Source organism: Aspergillus piperis (assembly GCF_003184755.1).
Source record: "Aspergillus piperis CBS 112811 unplaced genomic scaffold BO85scaffold_41, whole genome shotgun sequence".
NCBI lineage: Eukaryota > Fungi > Ascomycota > Eurotiomycetes > Eurotiales > Aspergillaceae > Aspergillus > Aspergillus piperis.
The window spans coordinates 38,733-58,261 of NW_020291631.1; the positions used below are offsets into that span (position 1 = coordinate 38,733).

General features: G+C 48.9%; 7 protein-coding genes across 7 annotated transcripts; 5 read left to right on the top strand and 2 right to left on the bottom strand.

Moving 5' to 3' along the window:
• Window positions 1–243: 243 nt before the first annotated feature.
• On the bottom strand, window positions 244–2,046 carry BO85DRAFT_509809 (MFS general substrate transporter; the record flags this gene model as incomplete). The annotated part of the gene is made up of 4 exons (XM_025664511.1): window positions 244–387; window positions 447–904; window positions 965–1,853; window positions 1,918–2,046. 4 exons carry the CDS (start codon window positions 2,044–2,046, stop codon window positions 244–246), a joined length of 1,620 nt encoding a protein of 539 aa, XP_025509664.1.
• Window positions 2,047–2,258: 212 nt separating this feature from the next.
• On the top strand, window positions 2,259–4,247 carry BO85DRAFT_409336 (Zn(II)2Cys6 transcription factor domain-containing protein). Its single transcript, XM_025657431.1, has 5 exons — window positions 2,259–2,450; window positions 2,518–2,584; window positions 2,652–3,244; window positions 3,290–3,552; window positions 3,602–4,247. Exons 1-5 carry the CDS (start codon window positions 2,293–2,295, stop codon window positions 4,228–4,230), a joined length of 1,710 nt encoding a protein of 569 aa, XP_025509665.1. The 5' UTR covers window positions 2,259–2,292; the 3' UTR covers window positions 4,231–4,247.
• Window positions 4,248–5,423: 1,176 nt separating this feature from the next.
• BO85DRAFT_454595 (uncharacterized protein) lies at window positions 5,424–5,723 on the top strand. Its single transcript, XM_025661324.1, has one exon. It carries the CDS (start codon window positions 5,450–5,452, stop codon window positions 5,711–5,713), a length of 264 nt encoding a protein of 87 aa, XP_025509666.1. The 5' UTR covers window positions 5,424–5,449; the 3' UTR covers window positions 5,714–5,723.
• A 373-nt stretch (window positions 5,724–6,096) lies between these two features.
• Window positions 6,097–7,445, top strand: BO85DRAFT_240736 (uncharacterized protein). The gene is made up of 2 exons (XM_025654840.1): window positions 6,097–6,263; window positions 6,415–7,445. Exon 2 carries the CDS (start codon window positions 6,416–6,418, stop codon window positions 7,271–7,273), a length of 858 nt encoding a protein of 285 aa, XP_025509667.1. The 5' UTR covers window positions 6,097–6,263; window position 6,415; the 3' UTR covers window positions 7,274–7,445.
• A 4,663-nt stretch (window positions 7,446–12,108) lies between these two features.
• BO85DRAFT_473193 (uncharacterized protein) lies at window positions 12,109–14,377 on the bottom strand (the record flags this gene model as incomplete). Its single annotated transcript, XM_025662606.1, has 7 exons — window positions 14,183–14,377; window positions 13,836–14,109; window positions 13,566–13,779; window positions 13,423–13,488; window positions 13,284–13,349; window positions 12,979–13,218; window positions 12,109–12,906 (listed from the first exon to the last, which is right to left on the bottom strand). Coding segments are annotated over exons 2-7 (1,518 nt in total), but the record flags the coding sequence as incomplete, so codon positions are not given.
• Window positions 14,378–14,769: 392 nt separating this feature from the next.
• BO85DRAFT_432956 (uncharacterized protein) lies at window positions 14,770–17,614 on the top strand (the record flags this gene model as incomplete). Its single annotated transcript, XM_025658398.1, has 4 exons — window positions 14,770–15,563; window positions 15,778–16,637; window positions 16,695–17,108; window positions 17,181–17,614. The coding sequence occupies exons 1-4, from the start codon at window positions 14,785–14,787 to the stop codon at window positions 17,612–17,614; spliced, it is 2,487 nt and encodes an 828-aa protein (XP_025509669.1). The 5' UTR covers window positions 14,770–14,784.
• A 493-nt stretch (window positions 17,615–18,107) lies between these two features.
• Window positions 18,108–19,265, top strand: BO85DRAFT_482360 (uncharacterized protein; the record flags this gene model as incomplete). The annotated part of the gene is made up of 2 exons (XM_025663096.1): window positions 18,108–18,188; window positions 18,250–19,265. Exon 2 carries the CDS (start codon window positions 18,381–18,383, stop codon window positions 19,263–19,265), a length of 885 nt encoding a protein of 294 aa, XP_025509670.1. The 5' UTR covers window positions 18,108–18,188; window positions 18,250–18,380.
• Window positions 19,266–19,529: the final 264 nt, after the last annotated feature.

Below are 19,529 nucleotides of genomic sequence, written 5' to 3' on the forward strand. Positions count from 1 at the left end.
GAATATGTTATGAGGAAATATAGTGAAGTAATGCATTGTCGTTGCTTTGTTCTCGATGGCTTGAAGAAAGATAGGATCATCTGTGAGACACAAATTGAAGGTGTATCTGAATAGTGAAATGTAGTAACGTGCGTATGCCGTTGTTGTGCGAAAATATACTACCTGTTGATGATCCGAGGTACTAGTACAGAATATATTTCTGCTGGTGTGACATCCCCGATGACCACAGGCACGGTGTTGATCTCACACATTGGCGCTCTTGTCAGACTGGAGTTGGTCGGCTTCCTCTATACAGTCTACATCATCTTCTTGAGCCGAGCGAGTATTGACCCATGGGATACCAGCGGCGAGAATGAATGCGAGAGCGCTACCAGCTATTGGAAGATACTGTATTATTATTGTTAGTAACCCGATAAAAGTATAGATAGAACTGGGGGTCAACTGACAAATATAGTCGTAATGGCTTTATTGTATGCATTAATGATATCAACTAAGCGGTCCGGAAATGCTTGCACAGCAACTTCCCGTACCCTTAGGGTTCCAGCATTCAAAAGCATCTCGATCTGCTTATTGTCCAACGACGCTTGAACTTGTAGCTGCTTCTTCAGCTCGTTCTGGAAGATAGCGCCCCCTATACTTTGCATTACTGCACTTCCGAAGTATTGCGTGAAAAGAACAGTAGCTATCCCAACTGGAATGTACCGCGGTCTGTCCTTCAATACAAGCTGAACTGTAAGCAAGGGAATCTGGGCTGCAAATCCACAGCCCAGGCCCTGAAAGATCTGATAACCAATCCAAGATGCAGACGATGAAGATGCAGTGAATGTCGTATATAGACCGTTGGCGATGCAGAGAAAGACAGAGCCAACGAAGAGCCACGGATTGTAATATCTGAGGTGTTTGGCTATAGTCATAAAGCGTCAGAAAGAATGTACATAGACGAAGTAAATTATTCGGTGTTTACCTGAAATTCCACAGACAAGTGAACCAAAAACCTGAGTGCACACCGAAGGTAGAAGCATGACTCCGCTGCGGATAGGGCTTGCTGACTTGACGATTTGAAACCATTCCGGTAGATAGTAGACCGGAATGACGAATGAACCCAGAAACAAAAAGGCAAATGCAATACTAAACATTGTGGACCTGCCCCACAGAAGTACAACGGGGACCATGGCCTCATCACCCATGTAGCACTCCCAGCAGATGAAGATTGTCATCGTCACGGCAAAGCCGACAAAAAGTCCGACCACGGTCGCGGAGTTCCAGGAATATTCATCACCTCCCCACTGCAACGCCAACATCACCATTATGACAGAGGGTATGAAGAGAGCGCATCCAATCAAATCAAGTTGTTTCAAGAAGGACACACCTTGTGTCCCAGTGTTTTGAGGAGGATGAAAAAACAAAAGCAACGTCACGACAGTCACTGCTCCTGCTGGAAGGTTGATGAGAAAACACCACCTCCAGGTATGTTCAGCTAGAGCGCCTCCGATGATTGGGGCGACAACAGTCCCCAAAGCATAGAGAGATGTCACCAGCCCAGTAAACAAGGGGCGCTGCTCCGGAGTAGTTATCAGCGCAATGACTGAGAGACCACCCGATACTACCCCAGACCCTCCAGCACCAGCAACTGCTCTTCCGATTATGAACAATTTGGAACTGTTTGCCACACCGCATATCAGAGATCCTAGAAGAAATATGCCATAGAAAGAGAGGTATGTCCATCGCAATGACAGCAACGAAGAGAGCTTGCCACTGATAGGTTGAAGAGCGCACATCGTGAGTGGATAGGTAGCTCCATACCAGCCGATGTCTGTTGTAGCATGGAATTGAGTCGTTATCGAGGGGATGGCCTTGAGAGCTGATCTTAGTTACCCGAAGAATGACAATGAAAGGAGCAAGTTTTAGTGAGCTTACAGTAGCAATGATAGAAACATCCAATGATATCAGGAACGTGGCTATCATGATACCGGTCAAGATGCTGTACAGCTTCACAGAACCAACGGCATGTGTCCTGCACACTACGTCAGGTGAATTTGAAGACATCAGGAAGAAGTTTGATCATGATCAAAGCGTTAGATTTGGTGTTCATGGCAATCACCTTTTATGCTAACCCTATTCCCTGACAGTTACTGAATTGGGTAGTCTACTGGTAGGGTAGGCCGGCGCCGGTTCCGGCCCCGTGACCGACTCGAGGCCGACTCCGATCCGCGCCGTCATTGTCTGTCTCCGACACTCTACTTCACCGTTATTCACCACCCTAGACCAAAGTATATCTCAACGCAGAGTGCAATGCATTCAAAAACCCCGTCAAGGCGGCATGCGTGTATACGATGTATCCAGTTGAAAGCGAAATGCGTCTTAGTTGACAATGGACGGTGTCAGCGATGTGCGCGACTTGATCGCCACTGTACTTTCCCAGACGGCTCGCTCAGGAATACAAGCATCAGGTTCGCCCATGACCAGTTACATTATGCCAGTGCAGGCTGTTGGGTAACATTGTACTTCTGTCTTTAGAAATAGCCGCATCGATACCATTCAGCACCAGGTCGACAGACTTGCTGCTCAAGTGCACGCTGATAAGGTATCTACTCCGAACTGATCCAGGCCCTTGCCCCCCGGAATATTATACATTAAATCTTCATCGATAGGACTCGAGAATTTATCTGACACCCGTATCAGAAACGCAAACCTGTTCTGTCAGCAGCACGCCCAAAAGGCGCAACGACTTCATTGATAGAGAACTTCTCAATATTGCGGAAGGTCAAGAGCTCCTCCTGAAATTTCGCACGGAATTGATGCCTCTATTCCCATTCGTCCTTATACATGAAGCAAACTTTGGTATATTGCGTGAGACTTCTCCGTTTCTCCTATTATGCATCATGACAGCTTGTCTCGAGCACAAGCCCGCTCTCCAGCAAAATTTCGAATTGGAAGTTCGATCTGTGATATCTACCCGTATAATGATGAATATGGAGAGGGACATGGACATACTTCGTGGCTTGTTGGTTCATATCGCATGGTCTCATTATCATTGGCGCAACTACCATACCCAGGTGTACATGCTTCTTCAGATGGCCATGGCTATCGTTGTCGACTTGGGGCTTGACAGATACGACAACTTCAGAATGCGACACATTTATGACCATGAGGAAGACACACAGGGTTCACAGGAGGGAGAAATACTCCATCTGACCCCTGACGGGCAGCGCGCATTTTTAGGTTGCTATTATTTATGTTCCAAGTGAGACTTTCGGAGCCTGACACTGTTATCCACTAACGCGATAAGGGCGTCAATATTCCGGCGGCAGCTAAACATGAAACATACGTACTGGGTCAATTATTGTGCTGAATGCTTAGGGCAAAGGGCAGAGTACCCTAGTGACCAGTGCATCAAAGCACTGATTGAAATCCAATTGCTTGCTCGAAAATCAGAGCTAGAGGTCGAAGACCCTACTCATACAATAAACAACGACGAATTGGTTCAATCTATTGACGTACTTGAGGATCTCATAGAGCAGCTTCTCGTACAGAACAAAAAATGTAATACCTGTATGTTTGTCTGGCACTGTTCAGCTTCGTCATTTACTTACTTGAATAGGGGCGCTGCGATTGGAGCTCAATGCAATTCCCGCAATTGTTCTCGGGCATGCACTTAGCCAAAGGGATAGCCACCACCAGTATAATCAGCATCGGCTGCTTCGTATTGCGCGTTCCGCATTCAACATTGCGACAGTCTTCCTCGCAACGCCGAATTCAGTCACACCTAATCTCCCTATGTTCAGCTACACCTCTATCTGGTACGGCCTTCTTGTTCTATCGAAGCTGAGCTTGCTTTCCGATGCCGTCACAGGAGACAAGACAGTCGAAGTTCATAGCAGAGATATCCACAACCTTGGTCTTGCGGCTATGCAGAAGATGGAGACAATGTCACGAGGCAACGATGTTTGGGATAATTGCCGTGCAGTGGTCGGGTCTATGCTCTCATGGCTAGAGAAAAGTCGCACAAGGTCTAGAGAAGTACAACTTCATGAAGAACAATCAAGGAAACAGGAAGTTGAGAACCCCGATCCATTGCCGGAGGCAGTACCTGAAGATTCCCCTCTAGTCACAGAGCCCGCTGTGAGCGAAGATTGGGATGCTACGGTATGGCACCAGATGCTACAAGATCTGACATGGATAGGAGGAATTCCAGGGGCCTTGAATAGTAAAACCTCTTCCACTGAATGATATATTATGATCGACTGAAAGGGAAGGGTGCATGCCTGAGTAGGAGTAGTAGGTGGAGAAGTATGCCACCACCGCCCGACATGGCAAACCACTATTTATAATGTAGCCTCTAGTTCTGGAAGACTGCGCGCATTGAGTGCATGGTGCCCGGACAGCTTAAAGTCACTTGTATGCTTTCACTTGCCCCATGTCACAGTCTCCGTCACAGCCAACCATCAGTCACAATCACTGTTGTGACGTTTTGATAGGAGGCACGGGCGGTTTGAGAAGGCTGAGTGTGAAAGCCTAGAGCTACTATCAATCCTAAAAGCTGTGGAAAGCCATGACGAGAGGGACTTGGTTAATCTGGAGATAAAGGACTATCTACCCTGAATGGACTCGTCACTACAGCGGGCCAGTTCCTTTCTGCATGGCTGCGGGACAGATATCAGATTATGTGGGCGTCATGTGAGGAGGCATGGGAGGCCTCAGCCTCGAATGCACTTGTCGTTTATTGCTTGTCACCCAAGGGGTTGCCGGCACCATAGAACTTTGATGTCCTTTGCACCACCAGAACCAGCAGCCATGACAGCTATAAGCCTTCATGAGGTGATCTTTGTGGATCAGATCAAGAAGTCACCGGTATCTTGTATTTTCCGCACGATATGGTGCGGGAAAGATTGTGCCTTGAAAGTGGTAAGTGTCGTGAAGCAGTCGGCCTATTATTCTTGCCACGGCTATTGACCCTTTGATTACACGTAGTATCGCTCTCCACAGCCATTACCTGTCGGACGTCGAACTCGCCCACGAAATCGTGAGGCCAATCCATTAAAGTGCGATAGCACAGCCTTGATGCGACTACGAGAACATGGCTTTTGTGACCGAGGAGATATCCCAGATTTCTATGGTCTAATCAAACACATAAACCCAGTTTATTATCTACCATATCTACAAGACTTCGTCGAGGTCCTCTGTATTTGAATGCGATCTTGATGGACTATGTCCCAGATATGCCCTCAATCGATCTATCGAATTACTCCGAAAGACGACTCCGGAAGCTCCAGCAGATACTGTTAGAGATGCACCGTGCTGGTGTTTACCATGGGGATCCATATCCTCGCAACATGATGGTTCAGATAACATCTGATAGAGTATTATGGATAGTCTTCGATCGCGCGCAGACATTCATGTCCGAGTCGATCAAACAATCTCACCTGGATTGGTTGGAACGTGAACAAAGATGATGGATGAATTTGTTGATGGCCTGGTTAGTCTCCGATGCGTAGCCCTTCTCCTTTTCTTATCAAAACCTAACCCAACGACGGTGCAGACAGCCGATGCTAAGCTTGGGAGGATTCATGAGGCCTGGATTTGCTACTATGAGTATGTAAATCGATACCACGGTAGTATATCCAACAGACTAATATATCGCAACAGAAGCTTCAGACCCCCTGGGAATGAAGGGAAAGAAAGTGTCGCAAAACAAAACATATGGGGGCTATAGCGACTGCACGGGTTAGAAGGCTCGAAGTCACTTCTTGAACAAGTTTACTCTTTGGTGGAGGTGTAATCACCACTGGTGCCTCAGGAATCAACAAGTGTGGGATTACCTTTGGAAGGGAGAAACATTGAACCGACAAGGCAGAATCTTGATTTGGTAAGTGATTCTCCAGGCCCCCCACTTCTGAGTCTAACCCATTAGAGTTCTTTGATTCCATGATTCCATAGTTCACTGGGAGTTAAAAAGTCAACAATTGACTTTCCCCTATTGCAACGCCTTATTGAACATGGCCTATGGCCCTTTGAAAATATATCAAAGCATACTATCTACTGTCATGGCAGCGATACACGGTCACTGAATGCCCAGGAGCTGAATGAATACACTCTCGCGAATTACTTACCCTTTATATACTAGGTTGATCCCAGGTATACTAAGTCGAAGATCAGACTGCTAGGCGAACAATACCTTGTTGCTTACTCCGGTCTCTGCCTCCGCTCTGATGGCTGACATTGGTCCGTCATGATAAACTCTGGGTTGAGCTGCCGAATACGAGGTCGGCTGACCCCCACTTCTTCTTCCACGCAGGCATCAACAACTTTCTCGTCATCATCATCGTCGTCATCATCACCATAGTCTGCGCGCCTCCCTACCATCTTGCCCTGCATCTCCACGACCACAGTCCCCAACTGACGGCAATTCACCAGAATGCTTCGCAAGAAAGAAGTCTACACCAACACTATCTCCCTCCCCTCCAATATCCCTCGTCAACTAGCCATCGATATCCTCCACAACCACGGCGAGATCATCTCCCTCAACCCCCTCGTCATCTCCCACCACCCCATCAAAGCCCCGCGCAATGCTCCAGCAGATGAGTACTACTCAACATGGTACGAGATTACTGAGCGAGTGCGCTACGTCCCCGGCACGATCAGCTTCAGAGCCTGCTTCCACGACGAACCCTGGGGGCTGAAAACCCACACCTACGCACCCATGGGCGTTGATCTGCGCAACACATATCGCATTGTGGAGGACCCAATCAATGACCCGTCACTTGAACTCGCAGTTACAGAGTCCGTGGGGAATAATAAAGGAGGACTGTGTCTGCGCGAAGACGTCGAGATCGAATGCAACTTAACACTGATTTCGTTCGTGAAGAGCCAGCTGCGCGCCGCATCCAAGGTATTAGTGGATCGCCTGATCAAGAAGGCCGAACTCCTCGATGCAGGTGTCCTGCATGGTATCATGGAAGACGGGGTGCTCAGGACGTATAACCCAGCGGATCGGACACACACCGCCGTTATGATGCAGCCGGATGAACGGTCCCGACGATCGTCATACCAGGTGCCCATGTCGCCGAGTGAGTATTCACGGTCGGAGTCAATGACTTCGCAGACGCCCTATGCCTTTGCGCAGCAGTATCGGCAGGGTCGTAAGCAAGAATTTACGGCGGAATTACCGGCTGATACGTATTACCCCATGTCGGAGCCGGGAAAATATAAAGTACCACCAGATGGAGGATACCCGGCTGAACTGCCAGCAATGAACGAGAGGCCTGGAGGGTAGTGCCTTTCGATGTACACATGTCCCATGATTGATGGACATCTTGGAAGTATTCTGGATGAAAATTCAAGCATATTCTAGGTACAACGATACCCACTCTCCTTTGAGCAGATATGCAGCGCCACATCTCTTGTGTGTCTGAACTTTATATACAGTCCTCCAGAACCAACCGCTGGCAGACCCTGCATTAGACCAGACCCATAATGGATACACTCGACAGACCTACCAACCGACAGTGCATAGCCCGCGTCGTACTCTACTTTCTCGCACAGTAAGGATCTTTATACCGATACCGGTGCCTATTCACCATGCGTGCATGTCAAGAAATAAAACGAGTCGATTGTCAATCACTGCTTCAAAGGGCGGCTCCAGGAGCGTTGGTATGCTTCGTGGTTATTACCCGACATTTGAAGGCATGGATCCATTGGCGATGTTTCGTTGAGGTATCGTGCTAAACTTGTGGGATATGAGACATTTTTGTTAAAAGAATATGCACATGCACACGCAATATTACACATGAGCCTCTTTTCATACCGGCTCTATTGTGGGAAGTACTTGATATATTAGTACCTACAGACCGTGTCACTACTTTCCTATCATATGTCCTCAATTACCACCTCCTCTTCTTCTCCCTTTCCAGGAAGAGGGAAGGTAGTACTCATAATGTATAAAGCACCCTGCAGTCTACGATGAGCCGTATATCTTCCCAACTACCCGAGTTGTTCATGGAGAACTGATCCTACCCACCTTCGAGAACGCAGAGTAGATAACTGCGACATTATAGACAGTCATAATGTTTACTGGGCCATCAAATTATGAATCCATTACTACAACAAAGTGTCCAAAAATCATCGATATCATATAACATGTCTCCATTGGAATAGTATGTCACAGTAACCTGTACGTCAAGCAATGATTCACTTCTCGCCCCTATTCTACCACCTATCATCATGATTCTTAGATCCAGATGTTGTGCTACCGCCGACAGACCCAGGAGGATCTTCTAAAGAAAGTTTATTCCCGTCACTGCCAGCATCATTCTCTGGATCAACAAACTCCGAGTAAAGGCCCTCAACGTCAGAAGGCGAAGTCGGCCAGGTATCCTGAAATTCTGGCTCGCCGCTGTCCCATAATTGGAACTTGTGAACATGCGCGTCAGGTCCAGGGACCGGCTGGTCGCCCAAGTAAATGTCTATCTGACCATAGCACTTTCGACAGGCCAGGAAGTTCTGGCAAATGGAACAGTCGTAGGCGATTCCATAGATACACTTGAGTTGGAGAGAGAGTGAAGAACGGTTAGTATACCCACTGTGCCAGAAACAAGCATGATGCAAATAATGTAAGAGGTTACTCACCGTGAAGCATATTCCACAGAAATACCCATGAGGTCGATTATATACTTTGCTAGACGGATCCTGACTGTCAGAAATACTACTGCCTAAAGCCTCTTGGAGAAGACCGATTATTTCGTCAACGGCATCATGGAGACGGGCTAGCTGGAGTGGCGTATACAAGTCATGTTCACTGCCCATTCGGCAGCGTACCGTCGGATCCGCCCCATTTTCCAGCAAGCACCGAACGGTTTCTGCATAATTGGCCGGCTCGGAGGGCATATTAGGGTCCCAGAACAGCTCCGTGGGCCGAAGTGCCCAGCAGAGCGGAGTCCAGCCATCAATATCGGTCTCATTCACATATCGTCGCCGTTCCGCCGGGAGGTGCACATAGTTTAGAATTGTCTCAACGGTTTGTGCGCGGCCAAACTGCGCTGCCCAATGAAGGGGGATTTTCTTGGCTTTATCTGGCGCCATCAGAAACTTGGGAGCGGCGCGGTGTATCGCCTTGAAATTTTCCAGCCCGTTGGTAGCAGCAAAATGAATTGCAAGACGGCCCAGTGGGTCTCGAAGCTGAGGCGAGACGCCCTTGTAGAGCAGATAATTGATAATACTAACACCTGTCCCAAGACACGCAGCTGAAAGAGGATTGTGGACAATGAAGCCGTGCTCCGCGGCGATGTCGGCTCCCTGCTGTACCAGTTCGCGGACAAGGTGTTCCTGTCGGTCCAGATTTTCTTGGCGGTTCATTTTTCCAGAGGGTCGGGGGTTGCAGATGGAAATCAAAGGGGTAGAATTGGGCCCTGGTACTCGCTGGTTGACATCTGCTCCACGGGATATCAATTCCTTAACCGTGTCGAGTTGCAGATGTTGACAGGCGATGTGAATTGCGGCTCCCCACCCCTCTGTGACGCTATGAATATTCAAGCCTGGCTGGGATAAAAGCAGATCAATGAGCTCTGGTGGTCGCTCCAAGACCAAAGCATAGAGAAAGACCGTCCATCCTTTATCAGACGCCAGGTTGATGTTAGCACCGGCCCGAATGAGCGTTGCAACACATTCAAGTTCATTGCATCGGACAGCGGCCGCAAGAGCAGTGTCCTTCTCACTATCTTGTGCATCGATATCCAGTACATTGCGATATTCAAGCAATATCTTGAGAATGACTATTCGCCCCTTAATTGCAGCCTGGTGCATAGGTGTTTGCCCTCCGGGTGTTGTGTCTGTCGATCTAGCCCCAGATTCCATCAAGATGCGGACAGCTTCTTCATTGGGAGTCGTTCCGCAAGCATCAAGGAGTGGACTCCACCCCGCCTCGTCCCGGTGGTGAATGTTCACACCTCGCTTGATGAGCACCCGGATAGAATCAACTTGGCCTTGGCTGGCAGCCTTGTTGATCGCGGTCGAACCATCGCTGTCTTCTAGTTCCGGATTGGCTCCCGCGTCCAAGAGGAGCTGAAGAATTGGAGCTTCCTCGATGGCGAGTTGAAGCATTGTAGTCCCCTGCGCGTTCTTCTCTATGAGTGGGGAGCCCTGTTCGAGCAGGAGTTGCGCGGCTGCGTCATGATGCCCTTCCACGGCATAAAACAGTGCATTCTGCTTTTTCTCATCAACTAAGGCAATGTTTGCGCCATGCGACAAAAGCCACCTGACGACATCGCAATCCCCAGATGCTGCAGCATACATCAGAGGTGTCATAGCACGGTACCAGCAGTGGTCGACGGCATTGACATCGACCGGGTTAGAGTGGTTAACTAGAACATCCAAGATCTCAAGCTTGGCATCCAGTTGCGTCGTCTTCTGGGACAGAAGCACTGGAAAGGCAGGTTGGTGAAGCTCGTGGTTGGGATTCGCACCGTGGTCGAGGAGCAAGCGAACACATTCTGGATCTCCAGACTCGCAGACAGCCAGCGACAGAGCCGTGATATTGGCACCCGGGCCCCTCAGATTAGGATCAGCCTCACTGTCTAAGAGGGATTGAATAGTTCTGGGATAGCCATATAAGGCAGCAATACAAAGAGGCTGCCACCCTCGCTCAGCATCGTTGCCGTCAAATCGGAGGTCTACGCTGGCGCCGAGCTGTACCAGAGTTTTCACTGTCTTCCACAAACCTCGGGAACATGCCGCGTAGAGGGGTGTGCATGGTCGGGGCGCATCCAAGAGTGCGTGTTGGACAGCCGCAATTGACCGGATGGTGTGATCAGCTCCTTCTGCAGCTGCATTGAACATGATGCCAACATGGCCATCCTTAAGAATATTAACGTCAGCACCTCTTTTCAGTAAGGTCTGTACGATCTGGTAATGGTCCAGCCTGCATGCTAGGTACAGCGGGGAAGGATAGAAGATGCTAGGATCCGGGGGAGGATTGGGGTCCATCCCATACTTCAGAAGGGTATCCACCACACGTCCCATGTCTAGAAAAACTGCTCTCCATAGAAGGGAAACGGATAAGGAATCATGGGACTGGTTCAGGTAGTAGAGAGCAGCATCTTCATCCCCTACCCGCATGGCCTCAGAGAGCCCTCCTACCCTGACAGGCAGTTCATGTCCACCTTGACTTAAAAGTTCGTGGAGCCCAAAACTCTGGAGCCCCAATGTCAGAAGGGACACGCCTGCAGGGTCCAGATCACACACTTTCGGCCGACAAAAAGGGTTCTGCATGGCCCAATAAACTTTCATCCAAGCGCTCAACGGTCCATCGGGCTCTAGCAGGACTGGTGCAATTTCTTGAAGTGCTACTGGGGCCTTCGATAGGTGATATGGGAACGATTCAGTCGCATAATAGATTATATCCCGACCATCTGACATCAGTGGTGGAGTGATATGCTCCTTGGAAGAGTAGACCCTCTCTTGATATTCATTGTAGATGCTCAGGAGCTGCCTCTGAATCCTCGCCGAAGTCAGAAAACTATACAAGAACTTACAGGTCCACTGAGGCCCCACCGATCGGATCTCAGTCCATAGGTAACCACCATCGCGTGCGAAAACATCCAAGGTCTCTTGACGTATGCGAACTGGGTTCTGATCTGGTTCCAGCAGCCCGCTTATCCAGGCGATCATATCAGACTGATCTGTCCTGGATTCGTCATTCATGTCCAGCCGTTTGGCTTCTGACTCAGAGTGATAGCGACAGAACATGGCCAGTTCCTGGGATGTCAGTGGCCGATATCCACACAAGATCCATGTGAGTGTTGAGCGAAGCCAAGTGATATCTGGGATAGCCCGTAGAATCTCATCGAGGACATTCGCAGCCGTGCTGTGTACAGATAGACGGCTGAAGAACTGATGAAAACGCATATATGTCCGTGATGATGGTATTTGGGGCCATCCCGTATAAGACGAGATAATATTAATGATGGTACTGAGAACATCATAATCCATCGATGCGAGCTCACTTAAACGGCCTTGCATGTAAGCTTCTCCGTGCCCACAGGGACACAAACGCGATATAAGCATTTCACTGCGACAGTGTTCCTGTCCGCAGTCATCCGGCTTGTTCAATCCTACTCTGTAACAGTGTAGGGTCATGTTAGGAGCACTCAGCTGGAGCTCTTCCTTCAAAGCGTCGGGTCTCCTAGAAGTTATGAGAAGCTTGGGACGCATGTCTGTAAAGCCATAGGCTTTGGCAATGGCCTTCCAGTACCCCTTCCGACTTTCGGCGGTATCACAATCGTCAGCATTCTGTAGGCACAACACTCTACTTTCTATGTGGTCTCGCAGCATTAGGCACAAAATGTTTTGCAGATCCTTGGCGGTCCACCCGTGCTGCAGCAAACTCTGGTTTTCCAAGAGCCAGGTAGTGAAGTTGGGCACGCCTTCGACGAGGCGCGAAAAGCTGTACACCAGAAGGGTACTAACCATGGCGTCCATCGAGTTACGCGCTTGATCATGGCGGGAGAAAGAGAAAGAGTGTATTTCGGCGTCATCTAGGCTTTTATCGAATCGCTCCCGTTGCCATGCTAGAATAACCTGCTCAGCTGCCTCGGTAGTCAACCGTTGGTCTTCACCGTGGATATACAATATCTGGGGGCCTCTGGATGTCTTCCACAATTTATATTCTGAGCTTCTAAAAATTGGATGTGAGTCTATGACGCGTGTTGACAGGAACTGACGGTGCGGAAGGGCCATTGATAGTAGAGATCGTTCAATGGCGATGCGCAATGATGATCCATTCCAGCTGCAAGATCCATTGAAGACCATGTCAGACAACCTAGAGATGAGCGGGCTATGCGCTTCGCCGGTGGGTTCTTCGGGCAGAGCCAACTCAGTACATATACCTAGAACCGCGGTGGATTCATCAAATACCTAGAGTCAGACCTCAAGTCAGAAACAATATACCTCACATAGACCTGTCTATAATGGTGTTTGATCACTCACTGAATCGATCCTTCCCGGTGTCTCCTGATTGGCATAGATGCTAATTATCCGAGTGCGCAAAGTGATGCGGGAGCTGAGAAACAGACCGGTTGATTCCATGGCGGTATTCGCCAACGCCCTGATTGAAGTTGGACTGATGAGATGGCCCCATTCTTCTGTTTTGTATGTCTCTAGAAACTTCCATATTCGGGCATCGAATGAGGGGGCATCCGTCCTGCGGTGGAAACAGCCCGCGAAAATCTGTCACCATGTCAAAATGAGACCTAGTGCTCGCGTTTCGTCAAACACCGCCATGATCAACTCACAAATCTCACAGTATCGGTGAATATACTGGTCCAAATTGTTTGATGAGAACCAGAAAGCGCAACAGCCTTTACATCCATGTTGTCAGAAATATAGCCTGGTACCAGCGGACTGCTAAGTGTGCTTCAGAGGAGAACAAACTCTTTCCACAACCAAGGCCCCCAGCTCATAAGCGATAAAGATGATAGATCGACTGTAACTAGACTTCTTCATGTATTGTCAGTATATGTTGCCCTTCTGTGAGAAGTGAATACGTATAAGTCCGATAATCTTAGAACACCTACCCCTACGCTTGACGGTCGAAACTGGAGTAACCCAGCTAACAGTTGCAGTGCCTCTTTCTCAACATAGTACCCAGTCAGATCTCCTAAGAGAAAATGACTTGCATTGCTTTGGTATACGAACTCTCGTCGTTCCGCGTGAGAGGTGAAGTGATCACCGAAGACGGCTTCCAAGCTCATACGTTCCGGCCGCGAGATTCCCATTACGTGCACGATACTGTTTTATTGTATCTTAGTAGGCAGGGCATAAATCGCTGAAGGGCATTGTCTTACTCCACATATTCTGATGAAGTATCATCCTCGCTGGCCTCCTCAGGTATAAATGTTGGTAGTTGCTCGGAAAGTTCGAGGCCGTGGAAGGCCTGACCTATCTTGAATGCAACAGGGTGTTTCGATGACTCCCCCATAATCCTCTGAGACGCATAGGGGTAATAAAATTTTTAGTTGAAGAAAGAAGGATAACAAGCAATTTATGGATGTGTTGCCTCTGAGTCATTCATGGACGACAATCTGTAACTGACGGGAAGTCGCGTCCGTGTAACCCTTTCTTCCCGAACCAAATTAGCCTAAGATTACTGGAGAGGGAAAACCCACCCAGAGATATTACAGGTCAGTCTCACTTCCTAGCATACACAATAGCCCGATTCCAACCATGCAACATGGGAAGGGATACCCGATAGGACACAAAATATCCGATTGGTGGGGACCCTTCAAGAGAGGGACATGCGAGCCTCGCGAGCTAATCAAACACCCTAGGCATTTACTCCATTAGGGTATCACTCACACGGTGTTGCCTTGGAACACACCAGGGGTCAATCATAGGCGTATGGTAGTCATAAGAAGGATCTCCCCTATGTGTCCTCCCTCGGAGGCTTCTAGCAATTCGACATCGAATCAATCTATCATTTTAGTACGCAGCACACGAAACAGTACTGCAAGACAATGGGTCTTGGCTTTGATGACGAGCTCTGGTTGAGCGACCAGACTGAAGAGGACGAATGCGGGCTTACAGATCACGGTCATTTTCCTTGGAGTTGACATACCAAGGTCCTGCTGGTGGTAAGTCAATTCCTAACAAATGAAAATACTACTCTCTCGTTAGATCCGTGACTTCATTATTCGAATTCGATTTCACTCCCTGATGTGACTGACATCTCTGTAACGCGGACGGACGGCAATAGACTTCCGGACTCGCAACAGACCAGGCCAGCTACAGAGACCCATGGTGTCCAATTTTGAGATGGGGCGACGACGCAAGTCTGCCTACCAGGTCAGCTGTGAGGCAAAGGCTATGATCCATGGCCGGTGGGGAGGGAGAGGCCAGGACGCGTGCGACTTGGCCACTCTGTTGGTGTATGAGTTCCAGTTCCATTCCTACCGTGGATGCCGACTCAAGGCAGCCGACATTCGCTTCCGATTCGAGCCGATACCAGGTCAATCAAATGAACTGTCTGTCGCTGAGATTCAGCCAAATGGTGTATTTAAAGTTGCACGCACCGAGCAATCCGAGCAATCCACAACCGGCCTTGAGCTTACGCTTGGGTCCCAGCCACTGGCAGGAGCTGTGAACACTTCAATCGCTGTAACCAATTCGAACAATGTGGAGAAGGTTACATTGCATCACACGGTTGTCACTGGCGACCGACCTGCAGATATCTACGGCAGTCAGCATGAGGCACATTTTTCGCTGTCAGAGAACGTATCACAGCAGGACGGGATTCCTACGCGACTGAGAGCCTGTATCCTTTTGAAGCGGGGAACGGAGGATGACTTTGCTTGTGTTCCCTACATCCATGTCACTCCAGACTTTAAGACTTGGGTTGGACAGCTGTTCTCGTCTCGGGACAGGGATGATCCTGTCCGATTCCGTCCCTCTGAGCCGGCGTTCGATCAGCTGGAAAAGGGGATTGTAGTTGACGCGGAAAATCTGGGAGCCACCAATCTAGATCGGCTGTGGGGTTGTACCATGTATACAACATGCAATGATGTTGTTGAGTCATTGTAGGGGAAGGCTAAACGTAAAGAAAATGCCGTACCCTCAGTTCCCAGACCTTATGAAGACAAACATAGCTAATCTTCAGTGTGAGCGTGGCCTCTATGGTGTTAGTGATGCTACTTTCCGCATAGCTAACGTAATATACGGGGACCTCGATCATTTCCTCCTAGTGGTATTTGTTGTGGTTCCTGCCTCAATATCTCATAGTGTCTCTCCTAGTTCCCCGGCTATGGACTCTGAGCTGGACGCTACATCTGGCGATGCCGCGTGCAGTGAGGCCGAGTACGAGTGGGAAAGATTGTCATGGGAGGAACGAGTGAAAGATTTGACGGGACAGTTAACGAATGGAAGGACATGGGAAGAAATGGAGTCAACAGTGAGCGAGTTTCGCGATTATGATAACAGAGCTGTCCCAACCATACTTCATCACCTGTCGATGGACAAGTTTGCACATGGATTCTACGACCTTCCTGAGTCTACGCGCGACTGCATCCTTGATTCTCTCCTTCGAGATCATCTGGAAGAGCAAAGCGCAACTGCAGACCACGTTCAGGCCAGTACAATAGGGAAGGATAAGCAACCTTATCCCATTCTCACTATTGCCCTCGAAAATAGCAATACTGGGTTCCTTAACACCATCGCGACTCGTTTTCAGCACCATTTGCCACACCTTCTCAAGATCTCCCATAAAGGTGATGGTCGCAACCCACTACACGAGGCATTTTCAATCCTTATTTGGTGGTGGCAGAAGGATATGGGTCGGGTTAAGCGCAGCAGCTACAGGCAGGCAAAGGAGACAGAGTTGGAAATGCTCACGCTGATCATCCAAAAGTGGGTCGAACTGGCCCCAGATTCGGCCATCGCGGCAAAAGACGATCATGGTAATACTCCTTTGCATTATGCAATGCATTATAACCTATGCTACTACTTGAACTCGAAAGTCTACCGACCAGTCGTTGTCGCTCTAATCGACAGGAGCCTCTGTCGCCGGATGCAGGTCGAGGATCAACTGAACGGAGTTGGCAAATCTCCCTACCTGATTTATCTCGAGAGTGAAGCCGATTTCGCTGAGAAGAGACGTACTTCATCTTCTTGGATGCCTGATACAGCGAAAATAGCTTCTGGGTCGAAGTCAGATCGGCCGGAACTCGGACTCGAAGGGAAAAGGACGGAAGAAAAGAGAAAGACGGGTGAAGATACAAAAAGTAGAAAGACGCAGGAAGTGTTCAAGCCGCCCCATATGCCTTCGCATTCAGAGCTTCCCAAATTCGACAAGGTCACAGTGCCGCCTCATTCGACACAAAACCCACAGTGTGCCCAGGATAACAGTAAGGCTACAGGACCGGCGTATACCCCACAGTTCCCATCGCCGATGCCGCGCTCAAGTGCGACCAAAGAGCTGACACCCAATCAAATACAGCTAGATGAAGCTGACGACAAAATCAGAAGGCAGGCTGCAGATTCAATTCGGCAGTGCCTCAGGATGTGGTATATACGAAACATGTCCGACGCGGATGCCAAGAATTTGCTGTATGGCAATATCGCATCAGGTAGGTACGCACCATTCGAAAATATCGTCCTGAATACTTGAGAAGTTAATGTTGCTGTTCGTTGCATTCTAGACAAGAATTTGTACTTCGATGCCACGCACCTGAGAGGACGGGGGGCAGCGCAGATCGTCCAATTAATTAAAAAACTAACCCGCGCTGGGGGTTTCGAAGACACTCTGTCCTACGTCAGAATCCCCCAAGTGTCAGAGCCAGACGGGCTCCCAGAGGCTGCTACTATATCCAATACAGCCAACGAGAAAAGAGGGATCCATAGTGCATCTGGCCCCAAGAAGGCCTTGATGGGACGCATTTCACTAATCTCCGTCTTCGGTGAGCTGGCCCTTGCAGGTGTACGGCACATTGTACGGCTCCAAGTCGAAGACAACGGCGATTTCATGACCCATTCAGACGCAGCTATTGAAAGGGCTATTACTGGATCGGATCACCGAGGCGAGTCAACCTCCTTCGGTACTAGAACCGCGGCCTTGAATATAGAAACCTGGTAGTCCTCTCCCTCATCCGGGTCAACCTGGACATTTTCCGGGCTCACAATATATCCTAGGGATTGGCGAAAGCCAGACATAAACATTGAACTGATTCACGATGCGGAACCCAACGTGAAGTCCATTCACCTGCACTGGAGCGGGGGTCAGACCGTTCTTCGTGGGTGGGCGGACGCAATCCTAGTGCTTCACACGCAATTCAAGGAGCTAACCTGTGTCTATCTGCATACATATCAGGTACTAAACTTTGTTCTACGATATGAGTATAAGAACTAACTCCCACATCTCCACACTATAGGGATCTGAGACTAAAGAGCGAACAGACATCATGATAAAGATATTCAAAGAAAAGGTAGAAAGCATAACAGAGAATAGAGTACAGGTGAAAAACGAATTCCACAAGGAAAGGGTGATAGACACACGAAATGATGAAGAGACTTGTAATATTCCCAGCCAGGGCGACTCTACAAACGAGAAGCAATATCTTTGGATAAATCGGCTGGAAGGCTTTCGTGATGCGATGCTGGAGGTGCATAAAGTTTCTCCGAAAGTTGAAGCGGATTTACCACGAGTTAAAGTAGGATCCCTGGCTTGCTTATGTTACTACTTAACCTGTCCTAACCATGCCAACTCTTCAGGTTGCCCTTATCGACGATGGCCTAGATTACGGTGATTTCGACGTTTATCTACACACAAAAGTGCGAGGTATCCACGCACTGGGCAGACCGAACATCCATGGCACAAGTCGACCAACGGGCATGGAACTGCAATGGCCAATATGATCCTCCGCATAAATCCGTGGATACATCTCTTGGTCATTCGAATCGAGGATGGCATCTCCTACGCGAATGCAGGATCGCCGTCGCGGACCATCCAACCCGACAGCGCTGCCCGCGCCGTCGAGGCGGCCATCAAGCACAATGTCGATGTGATATCCATGTCGTGGACCATACGCAAGCAAATTTCACAACTGCACAGCTCACCCGTTGATTCTGGATCATTGGGGAAGAAGTCAATTGGCGAGGCTGGGATCGAGCGACTGGAAAGGGCCATAAGAAAGGCGGCGGTAAACAATATTCTCATGGTGTGTTCTGCAGCAGACGATATAGCACTCCTTGGGAAGGACAATCTACCCTTCTGTGTAGCGGAGCACAATATCTTTCGCATCGGCTCCTGCGATTCTCAAGCGCAGCGTGACCCCATGACTGAAAACAGAACAACCATTTCCTATTTTCTCCCGGGGATTCAAGTCCCGGAAGCACAAAGACCACACTCCTTGAAACCAACCGTATATCATGACGGGTCTTCGATAGCCACTGCGCTGGCTGCAGGGTTAATATCTATTATCCTCCATTGTGCTCGCTGGGTAGACCAGTGTCAAGAAGCTCAAGAGCCCGCACAGAATGCCTCCAGTGAGAAAAATCCATTTCGGCACTTGGCAAAGAACCTTCGTATCCACAAAAACATGCAGATCGCATTGAGAAATATTGCCAGATCACATGGGTCAGAGGAGCCAGAAGATTCGAAACAGCTTCCTGTGTATCGTCTTTTTGCAGACACAACCAACAAGTTGAACAGTGCCAAGGCGTGGCAGAAGGTTGAGAGGTTGGGGGATTTAGTCATGTACCTATGTCATGACATTGAGGCCTGGTGAAATACTTTCAGGGCTTGAACGCGGCCCGGCTCAGTCCGGTCTGCCGCTTCAAGGGCTCGCCTAATGTTCGCGTAATACGATTACCTCAATACTTCCAAAGAGTGAGTTATCGAAACACCATGAATTCAATACACCACGATTTGCAAATTGCCCTCGACTGCCTGTCCGACCAACATATATATCACAAGTACACAATGATATGTATACCCTACATTTGCCTCAAATTCTCAAAGGCCTATCTAGCAGTCACTCTTTATTCTTTGC

Excerpts from the sequence above, each read along its gene's own strand:
- BO85DRAFT_409336 (XM_025657431.1), top strand. The coding sequence starts at position 2,293 with ATGCATTCAAAAACCCCGTCAAGGCGGCATGCGTGTATACGATGTATC. Across the intron at positions 2,585-2,651 it reads CTCAAGTGCACGCTGATAAG|GACTCGAGAATTTATCTGAC; the intron begins GTATCTACTCCG and ends CTTCATCGATAG. Across the intron at positions 3,553-3,601 it reads GAACAAAAAATGTAATACCT|GGGCGCTGCGATTGGAGCTC; the intron begins GTATGTTTGTCT and ends TTACTTGAATAG.
- BO85DRAFT_454595 (XM_025661324.1), top strand. The coding sequence starts at position 5,450 with ATGATGGATGAATTTGTTGATGGCCTGGTTAGTCTCCGATGCGTAGCC.
- BO85DRAFT_240736 (XM_025654840.1), top strand. The coding sequence starts at position 6,416 with ATGCTTCGCAAGAAAGAAGTCTACACCAACACTATCTCCCTCCCCTCC.